Below are 20736 nucleotides of genomic sequence, written 5' to 3' on the forward strand. Positions count from 1 at the left end.
CTGAAACCAAATGGAGATACCAGGACTTTAAATCCTGCTCTAATAGCTGTGATCTTTTCTAAGAAGTGCCATAAGTCTTCACATTAAAATCATCTTCATTTCAATGAAAAGTAATTAAATACAATACTGAGCCAAATAGTATCAGAGTACATGATTTATCATAGCCACTCCCACTACCCTCTTGTATAGTATTTATAGCAAAACTTACCAGTAATTGGACACTTTCAGATGTTTAAGGGAAAAAGGGAAAGCCTGGCTCGAGGAGCTAAGTGAGCTGAGGACCAAAATGTGTGATTCAGAGTGTAATTGTGCCGTCAGTTTGCTGGGTGAATGTGGAAAAGTTGCTTTCAGATAAAGAGAGGCCAAATTTACCCTTCAGCCAATGCTATCTACCCTGCAGCTTAAGTTTAATAGATCAAAATATCTGTGTGCATTTTAAGATTTATTTTAAAGGACTTTAGCAATAATGGGCTTCCCTGATAGTTCAGTTGGTAAAAGAATCCACCTGCAATGCAGGAGACCCCGGTTTGCTTCCTGGGTCGGGAAGATCTGCTGGAGAAGGGATAGGCGACCCACTCCAGTATTCTTGGGCTTCCCTTGTGGCTCAGCTGGTAAAGAATCCACCTGCAATGCGGGAGACCTGGGTTCAATCCCTGGGTTGGGAAGATCCCCTGGAGAAGGGAAAGACTACCCACTCCACTATTCTGGCCTGGAGAATTCCATGGACTGTGTAGTCCATGAGGTCGCAAAGACCTGGACATGACTGAGCGACTTTCACTCACTTTAGCAATGATACTCTTAACCACTACAAGATACATCTCATGAAAGGAGAACACACACACACACAAGCAGAAATATGACAGTGTAGATTGATTAGAAAGATCTCTGGAAACCTATACTTCCAAACTGAAATTGGAATTAATGTGTTAAATACTAAGTTCAACCAGAATATTTGGAGAACTGCATATTATCCCTGCACCCCCACACCAAAAAATTGCTATTTAATGATGGTCCCTAAGGCAGGCTATCATTAATAGTGTTGCTGGTGAATGCTTGTTGAGAATTTTCTTTGTAGCAGGCTCTGTTCTACTTTGATTGCATAGACTTATTTGCTGTAATAGTCCAATGAAATAATACAGTATCTTCATTTTACAGATTAAGACTAAATAACCTTCCCTAGATCATATTAGAAAAACAGTTTTCAGCATAGGTTATCTATATAATAAAACTTTATCTTATTGGATTCCCTTTGTCCTATAAAGATAGATCTAAGAATTGTACTCTTGGTCTAGTCTGGATTTATTTTAGATATGAGAACTTCACAGGAATTTCTACTTTTCTTTTTAGACCAAGAATTCCCACTAGAACATGAATAATATTTTTTAATTAATCCATTCTTTTCGGAGTATACTCAAATCTCCTCCCTTTAATTACTCTAGTTCCCTTTCAACAGTCTGCCTATAATTACTTTAACCAGTTTCTAAGAGGGACTTCTTAATAAGACTGATGTTTGTAATTGCTTTATTATATTATCTGAAATGTCCAATTGATATACTGTTTGCCAGTCAATATGTTTTTTGTTTCAACAGCTTATGATCCTTCCCAAAGTTTTTATATTTTTCTTGGTTGCCCAATAAATTAGCCATTTGATTCCTCAGGTTCTCCACCAAAAATTACAATAATTGGAAGCAGTGAGGGAAAGATCAGGTTGCTGATACAACCACAAGAAGAAAAGGGAATGCCATAATAAAGATACTCCTAGTGATACACACTATGAAATGACTGTGCTTAGACTGACTATTCTAACACATATACAAGCATTTTATGTTCCTCTTTCCTTCTTAAAGGTTTGCTTTCTCTGCTTAGATTAGCTTCTCGGCTTCTCTCAGAGTAACCACCTCTTCTTCCCTGGAGGCGGCTTTTGTCCATGCACCTGGTCCTTTTTGAAAAAGTTCAAATGTCTAGAAGCAACAGGCAATCTCAGGGATTCCTTGTCCCAAGATACAGAACTACCAATCCCCTTCAGCAGTAACAGACATCTCCTCTTTACTGTTGGAGGAGAGTATAAAGTTCTGTACTCTGTATAACAAGGCACATGTTTTTATAGATTAAATTCGTCATGTTCCATTGTACTAATGGAAGTTGGCAAAAAGTAAACCAGGAGACTGGCTTTGAAAATGACTTATTAATAGGTGATTCAGTGCCTGAAAGAAAACATTTAGGGAGCTATGGTCTGATGGGTAAGTTTCCATTGTTTTGTAAATTCTTGCATCTAATTTTTAATATAGGAGCTGTCATTTTACATCTTTTTCTTTAATGCCCAAGCTTTTTTGAACAGGTAAGTTTCCAGCCTTTCTTCTCCTTCACATGAGATAACATGTAACTCATATACCGTATACTTTAATACGTTGCATAAACAGAAAAAAGGGGGTAAATGTGTGAATTGGTATGCTTTACTTCTTTTAGAAAACCTTAAATTTGTGAAACTTAACCCCTGAAAGTTTATTAATAGGGCTAAATAAATAGGGTTATTTAGTCCAAACTTCAGAACAGTAAGTTGACTTCTGTAACAATATCTGATAATGTGCATTAAATTTCAAATAACTAGTATCACATTTTTATAACCCACAGCTATTCTGAAAACAGATTGCGTCTTCAATCTCTTTTAACTGGTAAACTTAAGATGTGAATGTATGCATCATTAGAGTCAGAATAGAAAAGAATAGGATAAGGGAAGCAAAAGAAGATAAAATGATATGAATATTTTTATTGACCTGAATATTTTAACTGAGAGATATTAGAACTATAGCTAGAAAAAAAAAAAAAAGAACTATAGCTGGGTCTATTTTCCCATTAACAAATGATCCCCATTTGTAGTAGATTAAAAAGCTAGACTATTTGATGATACCAGGAGATAAAACTGCCAGGCTGATGTAACCTTTGAAGTGTATTTACCTATGGATGCACTCAGCACAGGCTCAGTGGGCTGTGAATGTATTGAATGTTTGTGTCAATTAAATGAACAAGTTCTAGAATCAGAGTCAAATATAGTTAGTGGTGAATAGTCCAGTGTTACCGAGCTTAACCAAAGAAGTACTACATCAAATCATTAATCCAAAAGTTGTAAGAAATATTTTGATGTAGCAAATCATAGGTTAACTCTCCTGTATATTCTTAATAGAATCCTTCCTTTCACATTTTTAAATGCTTATGATGATTATTAGATCAAATGAAAAGCTTATCTTTAAGTGGACAGTACAGCACAATAGACTTCAGAAAACTTCTTTAAATCATTTTGAGAAAAAGATAGGTGATGATCAGTAAATAATTTTTAGACTTCCTAAATTGGATTATACATATTTAATAATATATGAAGAGTTAATTTCTGCAACTCAAGTCTTTGAAGGATCCTAAACTGAACTGAACTGAAAATGCAAATTACACTATTAAGTTTTAAATATATCTTTTATACTTTTATGGGTATGTTTCAAGGAATATTAATACTATAAGCGTACATTTGGAGGATTTTGTATCATATCCAAAATATGCTGGAACCTTATCAATAACTATTTATAATGTCACTGACTGTTAAGGTGACTGGGCATAATTCTTGGCACATAACAGATCTCAATATATCATGGGTGAATATAATGAATAAATATTTCACTTTTTCCTCTCTAGTTCTTTCTTAGGAAAGGATTGAAAAGGGAGATTTCTTGTGTGCAGATTCTCACAATGTTTTTCAAATTATCTGCCAAGTCTGAATTGTCTACCAACAAATGTCTGTATGTTGTAAACATTCATGTGACCTTATCAAATTCATAGAGACAGGGAAGTCTAATTCAGGCTGCTTTCCTGGCAAGACTGCCAGGAGCTCATATCTTGCCACAGAAGGCCTGATGAGGTTTTATTAATGGATGTCTATTTCAAAACAAATAATTCTAAATAAACTTAATCCTGAGTGGTTATTCTTTCAAATGCAAAGATCCACACTGTGGTGCAGAATCATCATCCAGCTAGTGCTTATGTTACCCTGTATCAGAGTCACATTCAACAATAGAACACCCGAAGTGAAAGTGTGAGTCACTCAATGGTGTCTGACTGTTTGTGACCCCATGGACTATAGCCTGCCAGGCTCCTCTGTCCATGGAATTCTCCAGGCAAGAATAGTGGAGTGGGTTGCCATTTCCTCCTCCAGGGAATCTTTCTGACCCAGGGATCGAATCTGGATCTCTCCTGCATGGCAGGCAGATTCTTTACCATCTGAGCCACCAGGAAAGCCACACCACCTAAAACAAAGCACCATTCCCCACTGCAGATGCAACACAGAACTAATGCATTTAGCATTTCCAAAACTAACACAAATGTGTGGATTTTGAGGTGTAAAACACCTTCACTTACTCTTGTGGATTTACAATCTCCCTTCAAGGACTATAATGTAATTTGGAAGGCTATTTCCCCCTGGGTGACTCTACCTGTAAGCTTTTGTATGACAATTTGGTACTGGTTTATTGACGCTAGGATGCTATTATGAAGGATCCTTCTACCCCCAGCTCTTCTTCTCATACCCACATAACAACCCTTTTCCCGGTTGGGGCTGTAGGAAATGAGTAATGCTTAACCCATTTGTGTGATCAATTCACTTAAGCAGCTACTGTGAAATGTTAATCACAACTTTAATTTGTACTGCATTAGCATTTTGATTAACTTGTAGGCTTGCTAGCGCACTTGAAGCGCTTTTACTCATAGTTACAGCTCGGAAATGACTTTTTGATTAATTAAGTTTGTTAGACAGCAGCTGAGCTTCCTGAATGCTAACCTTCTGGGGGTAAAAGTTCAGGAGAAAGTTACTGTGAACAACTGTTGCTATTGAAAAAGATTCTTGTACATGTACTTATAGCATTTTAATTATTGACAAAATATTGTATCATTACTTGCAAGTGACCTGAACCTTTAAAGGAGTGTGCCTTTCTGTCTAGAAAGCTTTTTTTCAGGTTTTTCCCATCATTGTAAAACTTCTGGGAGCTCTTGAACTAAATAGTGCGTTTTCTAGCAGATGTCTAACAACTAATGTTTTAACAGGCTGCCTAGGCTGAATTACTATAGTGCTTTTTTTTTTTTTTTTTTTAATAAACTTCGCATTTTAGAGTAGTTTTAGACTTGAAGAAAAGTTACAAAGACAGTACAGATGTTTCCTGGATACCCCACACTCAGTTTTCCTCTGTAGTTAACACCTTATGTCAACCTTATGTCACAATTAATATTTGTCACGATGTACCTTTATTGATATATTATTATTAACTAAAGTCCATGCTGATTCAGAATTCTTTAGTTTACTTAATGTCCTTGTCTTGTTCTAGGATTCCATTCAGGACACCTCATTATATTTAGTTGTCATGTCTCCTTAGTCTCCTCTTGGCTGTGAGTTTCTCAGACTTTCATTGCTTTTGATGATATTTCCATAGCAGTTTGCATTTTCTTGATATTCTATAGATAACAACTTGGTTCCTGAAAAACAATGAAAATGTTATCTTCTCTTTCTGGACTGAATAAGTCTTTTTCTTCAACTCTGACCATGTATTATGTTTATGTCATTTAATTTAAACATAGCAACATTTTCTAGCCATTTGAACCTTGTCATGACCTTGTTTTCATGTGGTTTTTCCCTGCACCGTCACTAAATATGGCGGAGAGATGTGAGGAAAAGGAGAAAATGTCCTTGAAGAGGAGAAAGGTGAAAGGAAGGAAGAATAGAGGTTGTAGGTCGTCAGAATGCTGAGAGGGAGTAGAGAGGCTGAAACCTCTCATTATACTCCAGATGCACAGCCCACAGCCACAGCTGACACGCTGAGGACTGAATTTACAGACTCTGTAAACTGAAGTTTAGAAAGTTTTTAATGCTGGATCATAGAGCTACATCTTTTTATGCACCTGTTAACATACTTCTTGGTGTACAGTAAATGATAGTTTTTCCTTTTGGTGACGTGAGTGATTCTATTTCCTTACAATGAAGTTGACTTAATTCAGTTACAATTCTCAGAGTTCCAGTTTTACCCTTGGATTATTTAAATCCAGAATTCAAGCATATTTCAAAAGATATTTAACGGCTGTGTATCCAGTTCCAGAAAAAATCTACTTTTGCTTTATTGAATATGCCAAAGCCTTTGACTATGTGCATCACAACAAACTGAAAGATTCTTAAAGAGATGGGAATACCAGACCACCTGACCTGCTTCCTGAGAAATCTGTGTGCAGGTCAAGAAGCGGGGGTTAGAACTGGACATGGAACAACAGACTGGTTCCAAATAGGGAAAGAAGTATGTCAAGGCTGTATATTGTCACCCTGCTTATTTAACTTATATGCAGAGTACATCATGCAAAATGCTGGGCTGGATGAAGCACAAGCTGGAACCAAGATTGCCAGGAAAAATATCAATCACCTCAGATATGCAGATGACACCACCCTTATGGCAGAAAGCAAAAAAGAACTAAAGAGCCTCTTGATGAAAGTGAAAGAGGAGAGTGAAAAAGTTGGCTTAAAATTCAACATTCAGAAAACTAAGAACATGGCATATAGATGGGGAAACAATGGAAACAGTGAGAGACTTTATTTTGGGGGCTCCAAAATCACTGTAGATGGTGACTGCAGGCATGAAATTAAAAGATGATTGCTCCTTGGAAGAAAAGCTATGACCAACCTAGACAGCATATTAAAAAGCAGAGATATTACTTTGCCAATGAAGGTCTGTCTGGTCAGAGCTATGGTTTTTCCAGTAGTCTTGGATGGATGTGAGAGTTGGACTACAATGATGCTTTTGAACTGTGGTGTTGGAGAAGACTCCTGAGAGTCCCTTGGACTGCAAGGAGACCCAACCAGTCCATCCTTAAGGAAATCAGTTCTGAATATTCATTATGATGCTGAACCTGAAACTCCAATACTTTGGCCACCTAATGCAAAGAACCGACTCATTGGAAAAGACCCTCATGCTGGGAAAGATCAAAGGTGGGAAGAGAAGGGGACAACAGAGAATAAGATGGTTGGATGGCATCACTGACGAGATGGATATGAGTTTGAGTAGGCTCCAGGAGTTGGTAATGGACAGGGAAGCCTGACGTGCTGCAGTCCATGGGATCACACAGAGTCGGACATGACTGAACGACTGAACTGACTGAACGGATAACTAAATGGTGGATTAAAATTTATTTTTAGATTTTAGGTTTTCAAAACTCCCGTTGACAAATGTTCTGAGACAATCAGTTAACTGCATAATAATTCAGAATCTGCATAATAAAATCTGGAGTCTACATTTTTCTGTTAAGTACAAGAGAAAGGATAGATGTAAACCACTTTAAATCCTTCTTGAAATAAGACAGGGTATGTCTTCAGGGTATGTCATTCAGAGGTTGTGGAATATAGTGTGATGAACACAGATATAAAATTAGAAAACCAAGATCAAGTCTTTTCACTTTTCACCAGTGTGGTTACAGTCACTGGACTGATATGAGCTTCAGGAGACAGTACTAATGTCTGCCTCATAACTGGTGTTGTGAACTATTTTTAAAAGTGTTGTATAGCCAACACACTACTGTACAAATATTCTTGTCACACTTTATGTGTGTGCTGTCTATACAATTTGAGTTTTATATATAACTCATTGCTACTTTTCAGAATAATTGAATGCAATGTACTTTATTTGATACAAAACACAGATCTATTGTCAAACTTGCATTTTTAAGTATAATCTATAGTAGTGGAACGGAGAAGGCAATGGCACCCCACTCCAGTACTCTTGCCTGGAAAATCCCATGGACGGAGGAACCTGGTGGGCTGCAGTCCATGGGTTCACTAAGAGTCGGACACGACTGAGCGACTTCACTTTCACTTTTCACTTTCATGCATTGGAGAAGGAAATGGCAACCCACTCCGGTGTTCTTGCCTGGAGAATCCCAGGAACGGGGGAGCCTGGTGGGCTGCCGTCTATGGGGTCGCACAGAGTCAGACACGACTGAAGCGACTTAGCAGCAGCGGCATAGTAGTGGAAAAAGAAGAAAAATATCTGTAAATTTGGATAAATCCATCCTTTGTAGGAATAGTTTACATCTCTGTGAAATGTGGTTGTATTTATTATAAATGGCAAGACCAAGCTTGATATGCTTGAGGAATTCTTGAAATCGATTCAAAATAAGTGTCGAAGACATGAGGTATATTCAAGTCAGAAAGCATGCCCTTGGCTTCACAATGCTTACAGCCTAAAAAATTTTCTTCCAGAGAGTGTCCATCTTCTAAACTCCAGTTCTTTTGATTATGGGGATGAGAAGCAGGGTTGTTTTTGGAGGTGGTAGTGGTTTTACCTTTGCACAAAGCCAAGTTCTAAAATGTTCCCTGTGAGTTCTACATGAGGATCAGGTCTGGGATGTTTGTAGTATATGTACCCATCTTTGTTTTTACCTCTCCTTCTCTAGCTGTCAGTCAGACACAGGCAGACACATACACCACCTCATTTCTGTGATCTCTTTGAAACTCCTGGGCTGGCTCGTTCTTAGTGCTTCTCCAGTAATCGAAGTCTGCCTCCTCAGATCTCCCCAACCACATCTTTCTTCTCAGATTCCTGCTTCTCTTATCCATGTATATTTTACTTTCAGTGTCTATAAGATTTCTTTTTCAACTGTGTTCCAAAGTCTGGATCTCTTTTCCCACCTCCCTCAAACACCAGTTCATAGCGTGCAGCTCCATTCCAGCTCCTACAGTCACCAGAGTGGCTTCAGCAGATGACCTTTCCAACCCTGTAATCACATTCATCCCAAACTCCTCTGCTGTAATACTACATCCAAACCACTTCTGCCACCACCTCCATGGTATCACCCTCTCACTCTCCTGACCACAGCTTCTTTACCCATCAGGATGGCTGAACATTTCTGTTACTCATCAGCCAGGAGTCTCTCCTCGCCTTCCTGATTCCACGGTCCAGTCCTCAGTCGTCTATGACTTCACTTGCCACCCACACAGCGTTGGCCCTCCAGTTGTCCACTTCAACAGTGATGTCACCAGTAACCTAAAATCTCAACATCTGAATTCTCTGCTTTCACACCCAAATTAATCCTACTCATTACTGTCAGAATCAGTCATGAAACATTACTATTTCTATAATTTCTCAATGTTTCTAATAATTTCTGTAATTACTGTTTCAAAGTCATGCTGTTGAAACTCACCAATGCTTAGCTTTTATTCACATCAGTAATTCCCCCCAGGACTTATTCCAGATCTTTTCATGCTCCTTTACAGTACTTTCTCCCAGCAAGAGGTATCACCTCCACTCACAGAGGTGCTAGATACCCTGTGATATGAGTGCTATCAATGTCCATCCCCTTCTTTCAGAGCTTCCCTCTCTGCCATGACTGTGTGCGGTCTCAGTGACCTGCTGAAGCCGCTCTTCTCTGTGAGGCTCATATGACCCAGGCATGGAAACCTCATTTGCTGATCCTAAGAGGGTCTTTTCTCTCTGGACATCTTACTCTGTGCCTACTGTAGGCTGCCTCCTTTTTTGACTTATGTTTTTCTGCCCCATCTCCAAGGGTACTACAGTCCCTCTGAAAGATATAAAGGGAACTTTATAAAAACAAATAACAATATAGTGTATGTTGGCATTTTATTGGAAGGTCAAGGCTTGCATTTAACTCTTCTGGCTTCAGAATGGCACCTTGGTTCAAATGAGTTCAAATGAGTTCATTGCCTGCTTTCCTATAAAGAAATGAACCACCCCATAGTTTCTGTTGATTATGATAGTGTTAATTGTAGTATAATTTTATAAATTAATGCAATGCCAGGAGTCATATTTCTAGTTTGTCACAGTCGGAAATGATAGAGAATTCTGAGTCAGCAATCAATTGAAGTTGATTCCAACTTAATAGGAAAAAGTCTCCTGCATGGAGTCAGCCCCCACCCATTTTGCCCCTAGACTTAGAATCATCCTAGCTTTGTCTGATAAGGGGCATGCCCAGTAGAAGATGGACAGGAGGTAAAAGCAGGTGGGAGCGGGGCTTCAGTATTTGCCTAATGTTAATGCTAAGCCAGTGAAGAATGTCCAGATTTTTCTCCACAGTGTACTAAAGCAGCTTTTTGTTGTTTGAGTATTAGATCTCTATAAGGGATTTTGAGATTTCTTAGGGAACTGAACCATGATGTCCAGCTACTACAAAAACCAGCCCTATGCTAAGGAGGAGTATACACTTACTAGTACTTTGTGTTTTTTTGTTGGTTTTTTTTTTTTTAATTTTATTTTATTTTTTAACTTTACAATATTGTATTGGTTTTGCCATATATCAAAATGAATCCACCACAGGTATACATGTGTTCCCCATCCTGAACTCTCCTCCCTCCTCCCTCCTCCCTCCCCATACCATCCCTCTGGGTCATCCCAGTGCACCAGCCCCAAGCATCCAGTATCGTGCTTTGTTTTTTAAACACAATTTTTCTTCTTTTTTCCTGGCCACACTGTGCGGCTTGCAGTATATCCTAGCTCCCCGACCAGCGACTGAACCTGGGTCTTGGCAGTGAAAGCACCAAGTCCCAACCACTGGAACACTTGAGAAATCTCTTTAATACATCTTTAAAGGTTACACTTCATTTATAGTTATTACAAAATACTGGCCACATATCTTCTCCGTGTTGTACATAACATCGTTTAGCCTGTCTTACACCCAGTAGTTTGGACTTCTCATTCTTACCCCTGTATAGCCCCTGACTAGTAACAGGTTTATTCTCTATATCTGTGAGTCTGCTTCTTATCTGTTATATTCACTAGTGTTATATTTTTTTAGATTCCACATATATAAGTGATATCATACAGTATTTATCTCTGTGTGACTTGTTTCACTTAGCATAATGCCCTCCAAACCCATCCACACTGCTATGAATGGCAAAATTCTGTTCTTTTTTATTGCTGAGTAGTACTCCATTGCGAATATACCACATCTTCTTTATCTGTTCATCTGTTGATGGACACTTAGGTTGCTGCTATATTTTGGTTGTTGTAAATAGTGCTTCTGTGAATATTGTGGTGCATATATCTTTTTGAATTAGCATTTTCATTTTCTTTAGATATATACCCAGGAGTAGAATTGCTGGATCATATGGTAGTTCTATTTTTAATGTTTCAAAGAACCTCTATGTTGCTTTCCACAGGACTATCAATTTACATTCCCACCAACAGTGTATGAGGGTTCCCTTTTGTCCATCTCCTTGTCAACGTTTGCTATTTGTGTTCTTTTTGATGATAGCTATTCTGACAGGTATGAGGTGATACCTCATTGTGGTTTTGATTTGCATTTCTCTCATTTTTAGAGTGCTACTCACTCAGTCATGTCCAACTCTTTGTGACCCCATGGACTGTAGCCCGCCAGGCTCCTCTCTCCATGAGATTCTCCAGGCAAGAATACTGGAGTAGGTTGCCGTGCCCTCCTACAGGGGATCTTCCCAACCCAGGGATCATGATTAGAGATGTTAATCATCTTTTCATGTACCTTTTGGCCATCTGCCTTTCTTCCTTGGCAGAATATTCAGTTTTTCTTGCCATTTTTTATTTGGGTTGTCTGTCGGATATTGAATTGTATGAGCTGTTGATATATGTTGGATATTAATCCCTTATCAACATCATTTGCAAATATCTTCTCCCATGGAGTAGGCTGTCTTTTTGTTTATTGATGGTATCCTTTGCTGTGCAAAAGCTTTTAAGTTTAATTAGCTTCCATATATTTTTGCTTTTATTGCCTTTAGGAGACAGATCCAAAAAAATATTACTGTGATCTATGTCAAAGAATGTTCTACCTTTGTATGTTTTCCTCTAGGAGTTTTTTAGTATCTGATCTTCCGTTTAGGTCTTTAATCCATTTTAAATGTATTTTTGTATATGGTGTTAGAGACTGTTCTAATGTATTTTAGAGGTAGCTGTCCAGTTTTCCCATCATGACTTGTTGTAGAGACTGTGTTTTCCCCATTGTAGTTCTTGTCTCATTTGTCGTAAATGAGTTAACCATAAATGCATGGGTCTATTTCCAGGTTCTCCATCCTATTCCCCTGATATGTGTTTTTGTGCCAGTACCATGCTGTCTCACTAGTTCTTGTCTACCAGGAAGACTGCTGTAGAAGATAGTGAGATGCAGGGAGTCCCTGCTAGGCACAGTCATGCAGGGGTATGTCAGGGTGACCTACCAGACCCTCAAACCCATCTACCTGGACCATCCCTTAGCCGTAGCCCCTTGAGGTATGTACCTACATGGTGGCTTAGACTTGTCCACTCAAACCGAGAACCAAGTCCACATGCTCCAGTTTGGCCTGCACTGCAGGGTCTGCCTTTGGTTTTCTGTGTCCCCTGACTGTCTTGCAGTTGCACACCTCTCCTGATGAAGTTTTGCCCATTCCATGCATTTGCTCCCAACCTTCCATACTTTGCTCCTCGAAATCCTATACTCCTCAGTGCAGAAATCAATCCCCAAAGGTCCAAAGGAAGTCTCTCTTAGAAAGTCTCTCTTAGGTTGTTTTATAGTGTTCTTTCCATTTCCTCATAGAGGAACGTTAAAAATAAGTACCTGTTTATCGAGATCTATTACTGAGATCTAAAAGATTTATTCTGTTCCAGGCAGTGTAATAGATATCTTACGTAGTACATCATCTTATTTTACCCTCATCAACCCCTGTACAGACATATAACACTTCTATCAATAAGAAATCTATCCTCTTAGGGTTAAGTAATTGCCCCAAATTTATACATAGAAAGTGGGACAAAATTAACATTCAAACCTATGTCTGACATCAAAGCTTGTAGTTTTTTTTTTTTTCCTGCACTGTGCTGCCTTTGGCAGATATGCCATAACAGATAGAATGTTTGTTATAATTATTGTAATTGGATTTTTATGAATGTTCTTTCCTAAAATGAATATTTCTTGAATGCTCTGTGCTAGGACTGTAATTACCAAGACTACTTCCAGAATCTTGCCATCAATGAGTCTATATATTTAATGGGCATGTGTGTAAACAAAGACCTACAATATGATAATAGTAGCATGGAGCAGTAGACACCTAAGAAGTACCTCCTGTCCATTAGGTAGCCTTCACAGGAAGAAGTAGCATTTGAGCTTGACTTGAAGGATGTGTAGGAATTTCCCAGGTAGACAAGGTAGAGGGAGCAGGATATGTAAGAAGAGGACCTGCAGAGAAGTGTTAGCTTTTTGTCTGCTATGAAGCTTGAAGCCATTGAAGAAACTTAAGCAGAGGAATGACATAACCCGTTTTACCTCTATAAAAATGCCCTGAGGTAACAATACAAAGTATGAAGAAAACTTAGAATGAGGATAAAGTGGTATTTATCATAATATTCCAGGTGGGCGTTGATGAGGGTCTACACAGAGGCAGTGGCCGGAGGGGGAAGAAAACAGGACCCGCTAGGGAGTGAGTAGGCAGTCATGTGGCAACATTTATTCAGCACTTTTGGGTTGTCGCAACCATCTCATCCCCGATTCTTCCCTACCTGCCTTTTTTCTAAATTAAAACAAGATAAGTGATAGTTTTCAATTCATGATACAGCCTTTTCATTTACTTCACGTAAGCAATCACTTTGCATGATTTTTTACGTTTTCACATCTGGCTCATACAAGGAAAGATTGTGGGCAGCTCTCATAAATTTTACGAAATCTTTCAACTTCATCATGAAAACTTCAAAGTTAAAAACATATGGTCTGTCCATCTAGCTCTTCTAGTATATGAGCTTTGGGTCTGGAATTTATTTCCAGTCAAGTTGTAATATAAAAATCACAAGTAAAATCACCATAGTTACTCTACATTACAGCTTCCAACATCATCATGATACTGCATTAGGTATAATTATTCATTGTCTTCCCTTTCGGAATTCAAGAGTTGTGACTTGTGAACTAATACTTTTATTTTTGTCTGAGGAATGTTCCTCGTGACCAGCTTGTCTCATATACTTCAAAGGCTAAGCGTTTTAATCAGCTCTGCAGAGAAATAGGAAGAACAGAAGTGGATTTCCCCTGGATTTATAAACACATACATTCGTGCATGTATACACTTTCATATGCACACATACATATACATATATTATACCAACCATAAAGCTTTATAATGTGCAATTAGTAGGCTCACGGTTACATGAGTGCTAAGTCACTTCAGTCGTGTCCGACTCTTTGCAACCCCATGGACTGTAGCCCACCAGGCTCCCCAGTCCGTGGGATTCTCCAGGCAAAAGTATTGGAGTGGGATCCCATTCTCTTCTCCAAGGGCTCTTTCCAACCCAGGGATTGAACCCACATCTCTTAAGTCTCCTGCATTGGAGGTGGGTTCTTTACCACTATCACCACCTGGCAAGCCCAGGCTCATGGGTACTAAAGGCCAATTTGACTATTCCATCATACCCAGTAACCAGCGATGTGGATCCATTTCCCTGTAATACGTATAAAGTTGACCATTGCATCATACCCCATACCCAGCGATGTGGATCCATTTCCTTGTAATATGTATAAAAAGACCACAGATTGGTTTAGCCAGACGTTTTTTAAACTATTTTACATTTTGTAAATTAGAAAACCCAGAATAGGAAATTCAAAACTTGGAAGGAAAATGTGTCTGACTCAATAAGTACTAAGTAATATGGCAGATTAATTTTACTAACATAATAAAGCTTTAAGAACCATTTCTAAAAATGTACTTGTAGGTTTTGTACATTTTATAAATATTTTACAATCAGTGAGATGGTGAAATATCATTTTAGGCATTTATGAGGTACATCTGATTTCTCTTACCTTCATTTCCCAAAACAAGAGAGTGCACTCCTAAAACTGTATAAACTAGCTGCCTCAGATCATGGTATTAACTTATGTGTCTTTAAGTCAGCATTCACTAGAATCTAATTTAATTGAAATAGCTTTGCCTGTGTAAACTTCTCCTTTGTTTAAATAAGATTTCACTGTTTGGTTTGGCCTTAAGCAAATGCAGCCGTTTGTTTGTCCATAAAACATTGGATTAAATGTATAGACTAATATGAATAGCTTCTCATCATTCCCCATGTACATGTACACTGGTCCTTGCCCCCTTTACTGTGTGGCATAGTATAGTCACTGAAAACCAGGGCTCTGCTTTTAGCCTGCTCTCTGGGAAAAAATAAATTTTGGGTAAGTAGACCTATCACCTTACCATTGTTGCCTTTAAATTTGGGAAAGACTACTTGAGATTTGAATCAACGGTAAAGAATCCACCTGCAATACAAGATGTGGTTCGGTCCCTAGGTCAGGAAGATCCTCTGGAGTAGGAAATGGCAACCCACTCCAGTATTCTTGCCTGGGGAGAGGAGCCTGGTGGGCTACAGTCCATAGAGTTGCACGAGTCAGACACAACTTAGTGATTAAACCAGCACCACTTGAGATTTACTTTTTAAATGGAGCTGCTGCTGCTGCTAAGTCACTTCAGTTGTGTCCAACTCTGTGCGACTCCATAGACGGCCGCCCACCAGGCTCCCCCGTCCCTGGGATTCTCCAGGCAAGAACACTGGAGTCTTGATACAGTGAATTATATATAATTTGCTCTCAAAGTACACTGAGTTTTTCTCATTGTTTTATTATAGTGCCAATATTATCTGCCTAATCTTTGCTGACCTAAAAAAGCTAAATAATTGGCATTTTGTACAAAGTAATGTGCAGTAAATGTTGTAAGAGATGTTTCACCAATGTTTCACTACAGACGTTTCACTATGTTCCTTCCAATCCAACTGTAGTTTATTTTCTGGTTTCTTCTTTTGATTAGTAGTTATTTAGAGGCATAACCCTGGGAGCTTTTTGTTAAGGCTAGATATCAGATCCCCATGGAGAGGGAAGGTGCCATGGTACTTTTATAACGTGTGTGTTCTCCCTGTTCAGGCAATGCTGGATGTGGCTGCACACCAGGGCTGGCTGGTGACGGTCCTCAACATCACCAGCCTGGTGCAGATGGTGATCCAGGGGCGGTGGCTGAAAGACTCCTCCCTGCTAACAATACCACACATAGAAAACCACCATCTGCACATTTTCAGGTCGGTATTTTAATTCTCGATGTAATTGGGTTTTTTTATTTCAAAAAATCATTTCCTTTACATGTATGGTCACTTGAATTTCACGTTGTGCCTAGAATATTGATTCCTTACAGTGAAAATGCCCCTGTTTCCCAGAGGGAAACATAGACTAGCGACAATGGAATTCTCCCTTGAAATTTGATCATTGGCCTCAAGCTGAACTGCAATTCATTTTAACCTTCTATTAAGTTGTTTTCCATTTGCAACATCAAATGCATCTTCATTTTAACTCTTTCTTTGCTGTGCCAGCCTTCATTTTAAAAAATGTTATGCAAGTACTTTAAGTGACCTAAAGCAAAATAAATTACCAATTTCTGTCATTGCAGAATAGATTTGAGAGATCAGAAATCTTTTGTCAAAAGTAAACTGTGCATCTGTAAAATGTCCAAAAACCAAGTAGTTATATATACATATCTAGCACCTCAAGATGTAACTTGTGCCTATAAGAAGAGTTTATGTTATCATAAAATTATTCAACTCTTGGGTCCTATGTGAAAAGAAAGTGAAACTATTAGTCACTTATTCGTGTCTGATTCTTTGCGACCCCATGGACTGTAGCCCACCAGACTCCATGGAATTTCCCAGGCCAAGAATACTGGTGTGGGTTGCCATTTCCTTCTCCAGGGGATCTTGCCAACCCAGGGATTGAACCCGGGTCTCCTGCATTAAATATTTACCATCTGAGCCACCAGGGAAGCCTAGGTCCCATGTACATGGCTACAACTACTTTAGCAAAGGAAAGAATGGTACATACTACAAGCAAGACTGGCGGTGTTTAAACAAAAATGTTTCTTTTCACACCACTTGAGAGACACTGTGCAGCCAAAAGATTGTTTCACAGTCATGTAGACGGACAAAAGAGTCTGCCTGTGCTTGCCATCGAGCACCCTTCTGCCTCTCATCAGCTGGACGAGGAGTGGCATTCATGTGATGCATCTAGAGATATTCGTCAACCCGAACCTCAGGCACACATGGGGTCTCCTCGGGGAAGTCCCTCCATCTGACTGACATACACTGGCTTCCAGGGCGGTTGATTCCATGGTGCTCGAGTCCCTGCTATGAGATGTCCCTGAGAACTAAAAGCCATGTTCAGAGAATGGACCACACCAACAGCAGGTGACGTGGGGCCGGGGAAAGGAGATACCTCACGTGTCTACGGCTCAGTTTCAGGAACTCTTTCAACATGGTACTAGAAGTTACGAGAGTTGGATTTCAGCAATAAAGGAGACACACTAGGGTACCAACCCAACAGCACATGGGTCTGTTATGGAAACTGGTTGGGGCCTAGGAGCTTTGATCCATTTTATTATTGCTACCCAGAAAAGTGGCTGTATTTGTCTAATTTCAAGGATATTTTTTATCTTACTATATAAACAGAGAATAGATTTAGGTAGACTCCTTTCCTGGTGATCCAGCACTATTTATACTGTAAATCTGAAATATTCCCCTAATATACTTTAACTGTGGGATGTCAACACAACTTACAATGAAAACTTTATTCAAGTAAATGTATTAGAGACATTTGCCTGCATCCATTGCAAACAGGTCAGGGCTCCAGTTCAGTATTTTATCCACATGGATGCATCAGCACATATTAGTGCTTTCCTATAGAAAGACACCACCTGTCTATCAATCCTGGCTCACACGTGATTCACACATTTTATGCTGCTGCTGTTGCTGCTAAGTCACTTCAGTCATGTCGGACTCTCTGCGACCCCACAGACGGCAGCCCACCAGGCTTCCCTGTCCCTGGGATTCTCCAGGCAAGAACGCTGGAGTGGGTTGCCATTTCCTTCTCCAATGTATGAAAGTGAAAAGTGAAAGTGAAGTCGCTCAGTCGTGTCCGACTCTTAGCGACCCCATGGACTGCAGCCCACCAGGCTCCTCTGTCCACGGATTTTCCAGGCAAGAGTACTAGAGTAGGTTGCCATTGCCTTCTCCACACGTTTTATGTCGTGGTAGCAAAACTGCCTTGGATTGATACCTTCGAGAATCCTGACTGATTTTGAAGCTTCAAAATAGTGGTCTTTAAAAAGTTATACAGTAAATTTAATTTTTAAACTCTTTATAGAAACCATCGTTGTCAGAAAATCTCATTTGTGCTATGAAATAATTATTTGGTGTTGATATTATTTCTTAGGAAATGGAGCCCAGGTATGAAGGGCCCACATGCTGGTTACCATGGGTCCATTGAGTGCCTCCCAGAACTGATCCATGCTTGTGCAGGGAAAGACCATGTATTCAGTTCCATGATAGAAAAAGAGCTACCGGCCCCCAAAATGAAGCAGGTAAGGCCATCAGTTCCATGTTTAGACACTCCCTCACTCTATCTGGGAAGTTACACAAAAGTTTTCTAACTTAGAGTGTTGCTTTCAGAGTCAGACTCTCCTGGGTTTACATTCCACCTGCCATTTACTATGATTATAAACATGAAAACATTATATCAGTCTCATGAAATTCTTGGGAAGATTAAGCAAGATGTTATTATGTAAACTGCTGTATGCTCTATATCTGTCCTGATACAGGATAAGAGCTCAACAGATGGTATTAAAAGTAATGACTATAACAATAATTAAAAATAGCAGCTACATTATTAGAAGGTTGTTTCAGTATAATGCTGTTACACCGGCTGAGAAAGGCCTACTAAGACTTAGTCATCTAGGCTACATTGCCCAGGAGTCCTTCTATCAATAATCCCTTCTTCATGGTTTTTTGTTGTTTTTTTACACTTGGATATATTTTCATGCAACTCCCTCAATTACTCTTTTATGCCCCCCTCATTTTAATCACTTTTTGTTCCTAGATTCTAAAGTATTTCTTCAAACAAACTCCTTGTTTGTATACTTTGTAGCTCAGGAAAATCTAAATCTGTGTTGTGAAAGACAACGTAAGTCATTGCTCCAAACTATCTTTGGAAAGACCAAAAATATGAATGAACAATGCCAGAAATATTTGGCATATATAGACTTTTAAATCTTAAGCAATTTTACCCTAAGCATGTAAATGTTCAGGGTTTACAACATAATTAACATACTGGCTTGCCAAACAGGTAGTAAAATAAAGAAACTTCTAAACCATGTCATTGGCCCCCCGCCCCTAGTAGAACTCATTTTAGGCAAGACTTTGAAAAAGTGTAACAGGCATTTAAGTCTGATTGTTCAATTTCTGTTGAACCCAGAATTGGCACAAAAAATCTATTTAAATATTCATAATAAGTGCCTCCCTTTCTAGCTAAATTATCATCAAAATTATGAATAAAAACAATATATTTAAAACAAGGCTTCTATTAGCAACAACAGATTTCTAACATAACATACAGTGGTTTCAAGCCAAGTTTTAGATGTGATAAAAAATTAGAACATTGTTATAATTAGTTCAGGGAAAACTCAGAAGTAAACTTACTTAATTTATTTGCATAAATTGCCATTCTGTTATCTTTAAAACCAAATGCAAATTGGCTCAGTCTGATATGATGATGGTTATTTGGCTCAAAAGTGCTTCAATTTGCAGAGCAATCTGGTGTCGGCTCTGCAGTGAGGCGATCCCAGGTAACATACAAATCCTGAATTATTCCAGAAATTAGTATGTTTAAAGCATCAATTTAAGTGCTAATTGCAGTAGTAATGAGAAAAAGCAGTACGACTGTGAGATTTGCATCTTCTACCCCATCAGTATGCCTGGAACGGCTGCTGACTGGCAGAGGATTTGGCTGCTAATTAAATAATTGTATGCATGGCAGTGCTCTTGCCTGATTCAATAGATGAAGATTAATCCACAGATAAATATGTTTGGCTGGTGTTGAAATGTCTTAGCAATTTCTTTAAAAACAGCTCATGTTTTATATACTTACATATGTGTGTGTGTGTATATACGTTTGTATATATGTATGTACAAATGTATACACACACCCAAAAAATTGTATATGCATTATAGATTGCAAATAATAATATTAAGCACTGCAAAAAGATTACAGATATATAAAAGCAAGATCTGACTTTTGGGGGCTTTGTAAAATAAAGTTCCAGTGAGTTGCTAATAATTATTATATTGCTAACTCATTTAAAGGTACAAGAAAAATATGAAGTCTTACTTCATATAATAAATGCTACTTGTGTTGTCTCACGAAGTTAAATGCTATACAGAAATGGTATATTTGTGTCCTCGCTCTGGCTAGTCTAAGAACACCCAGTGGTACAACTCAGCTGGTTCTAGCAGGGGATAAGCCATTATTTGTACCTTAAAGCACCATGTAGACCATTCTGTGGCTTGAGTATTTCAGCATCTATTTCAAACATAATTTCAGATTCACCAGTTACAGGATTGGTGTTGAATTGAAAATTTGCATTGGATTTACATTTTTTGAATTCCTAAGGGATAGTTTGATTCATCAGGGCTTCTTCATTTCAATTAGGTGGTATACTCAACAGCAATAAAGTCTTAGCGAATAGGAAATCAAAGCCTATAAGGATACCTATGGAATATTATTAAAGAAATAAAAGGAAAAAATTAAAGTATTCATGAGCTTTTAAAAACTTAGAAGGTAACAACAGATAAAACAGCCAATATAGAGAGTTTTCTTGACCAGTGGTGATATTTGCTACATAATTATAAATGTTAGAAGATG

The 20736-nt window shown here is 38.6% G+C and overlaps 1 protein-coding gene across 1 annotated transcript in view; it reads left to right on the forward strand.

Annotated features, from left to right (window-relative positions):
- The window catches only part of ASCC3 (activating signal cointegrator 1 complex subunit 3), a 334203-nt gene that overhangs the window by 308325 nt on the left and 5142 nt on the right, over window positions 1-20736 (forward strand). Inside the window, exons 38-39 of the mRNA XM_027551338.1 lie at window positions 15922-16073; window positions 18253-18400. Of these exons, the coding sequence (XP_027407139.1) occupies window positions 15922-16073; window positions 18253-18400 (300 nt within the window). The remainder of the gene's footprint in view (window positions 1-15921; window positions 16074-18252; window positions 18401-20736) is intronic.

Source organism: Bos indicus x Bos taurus, chromosome 9, assembly GCF_003369695.1.
Source record: "Bos indicus x Bos taurus breed Angus x Brahman F1 hybrid chromosome 9, Bos_hybrid_MaternalHap_v2.0, whole genome shotgun sequence".
NCBI lineage: Eukaryota > Metazoa > Chordata > Mammalia > Artiodactyla > Bovidae > Bos > Bos indicus x Bos taurus.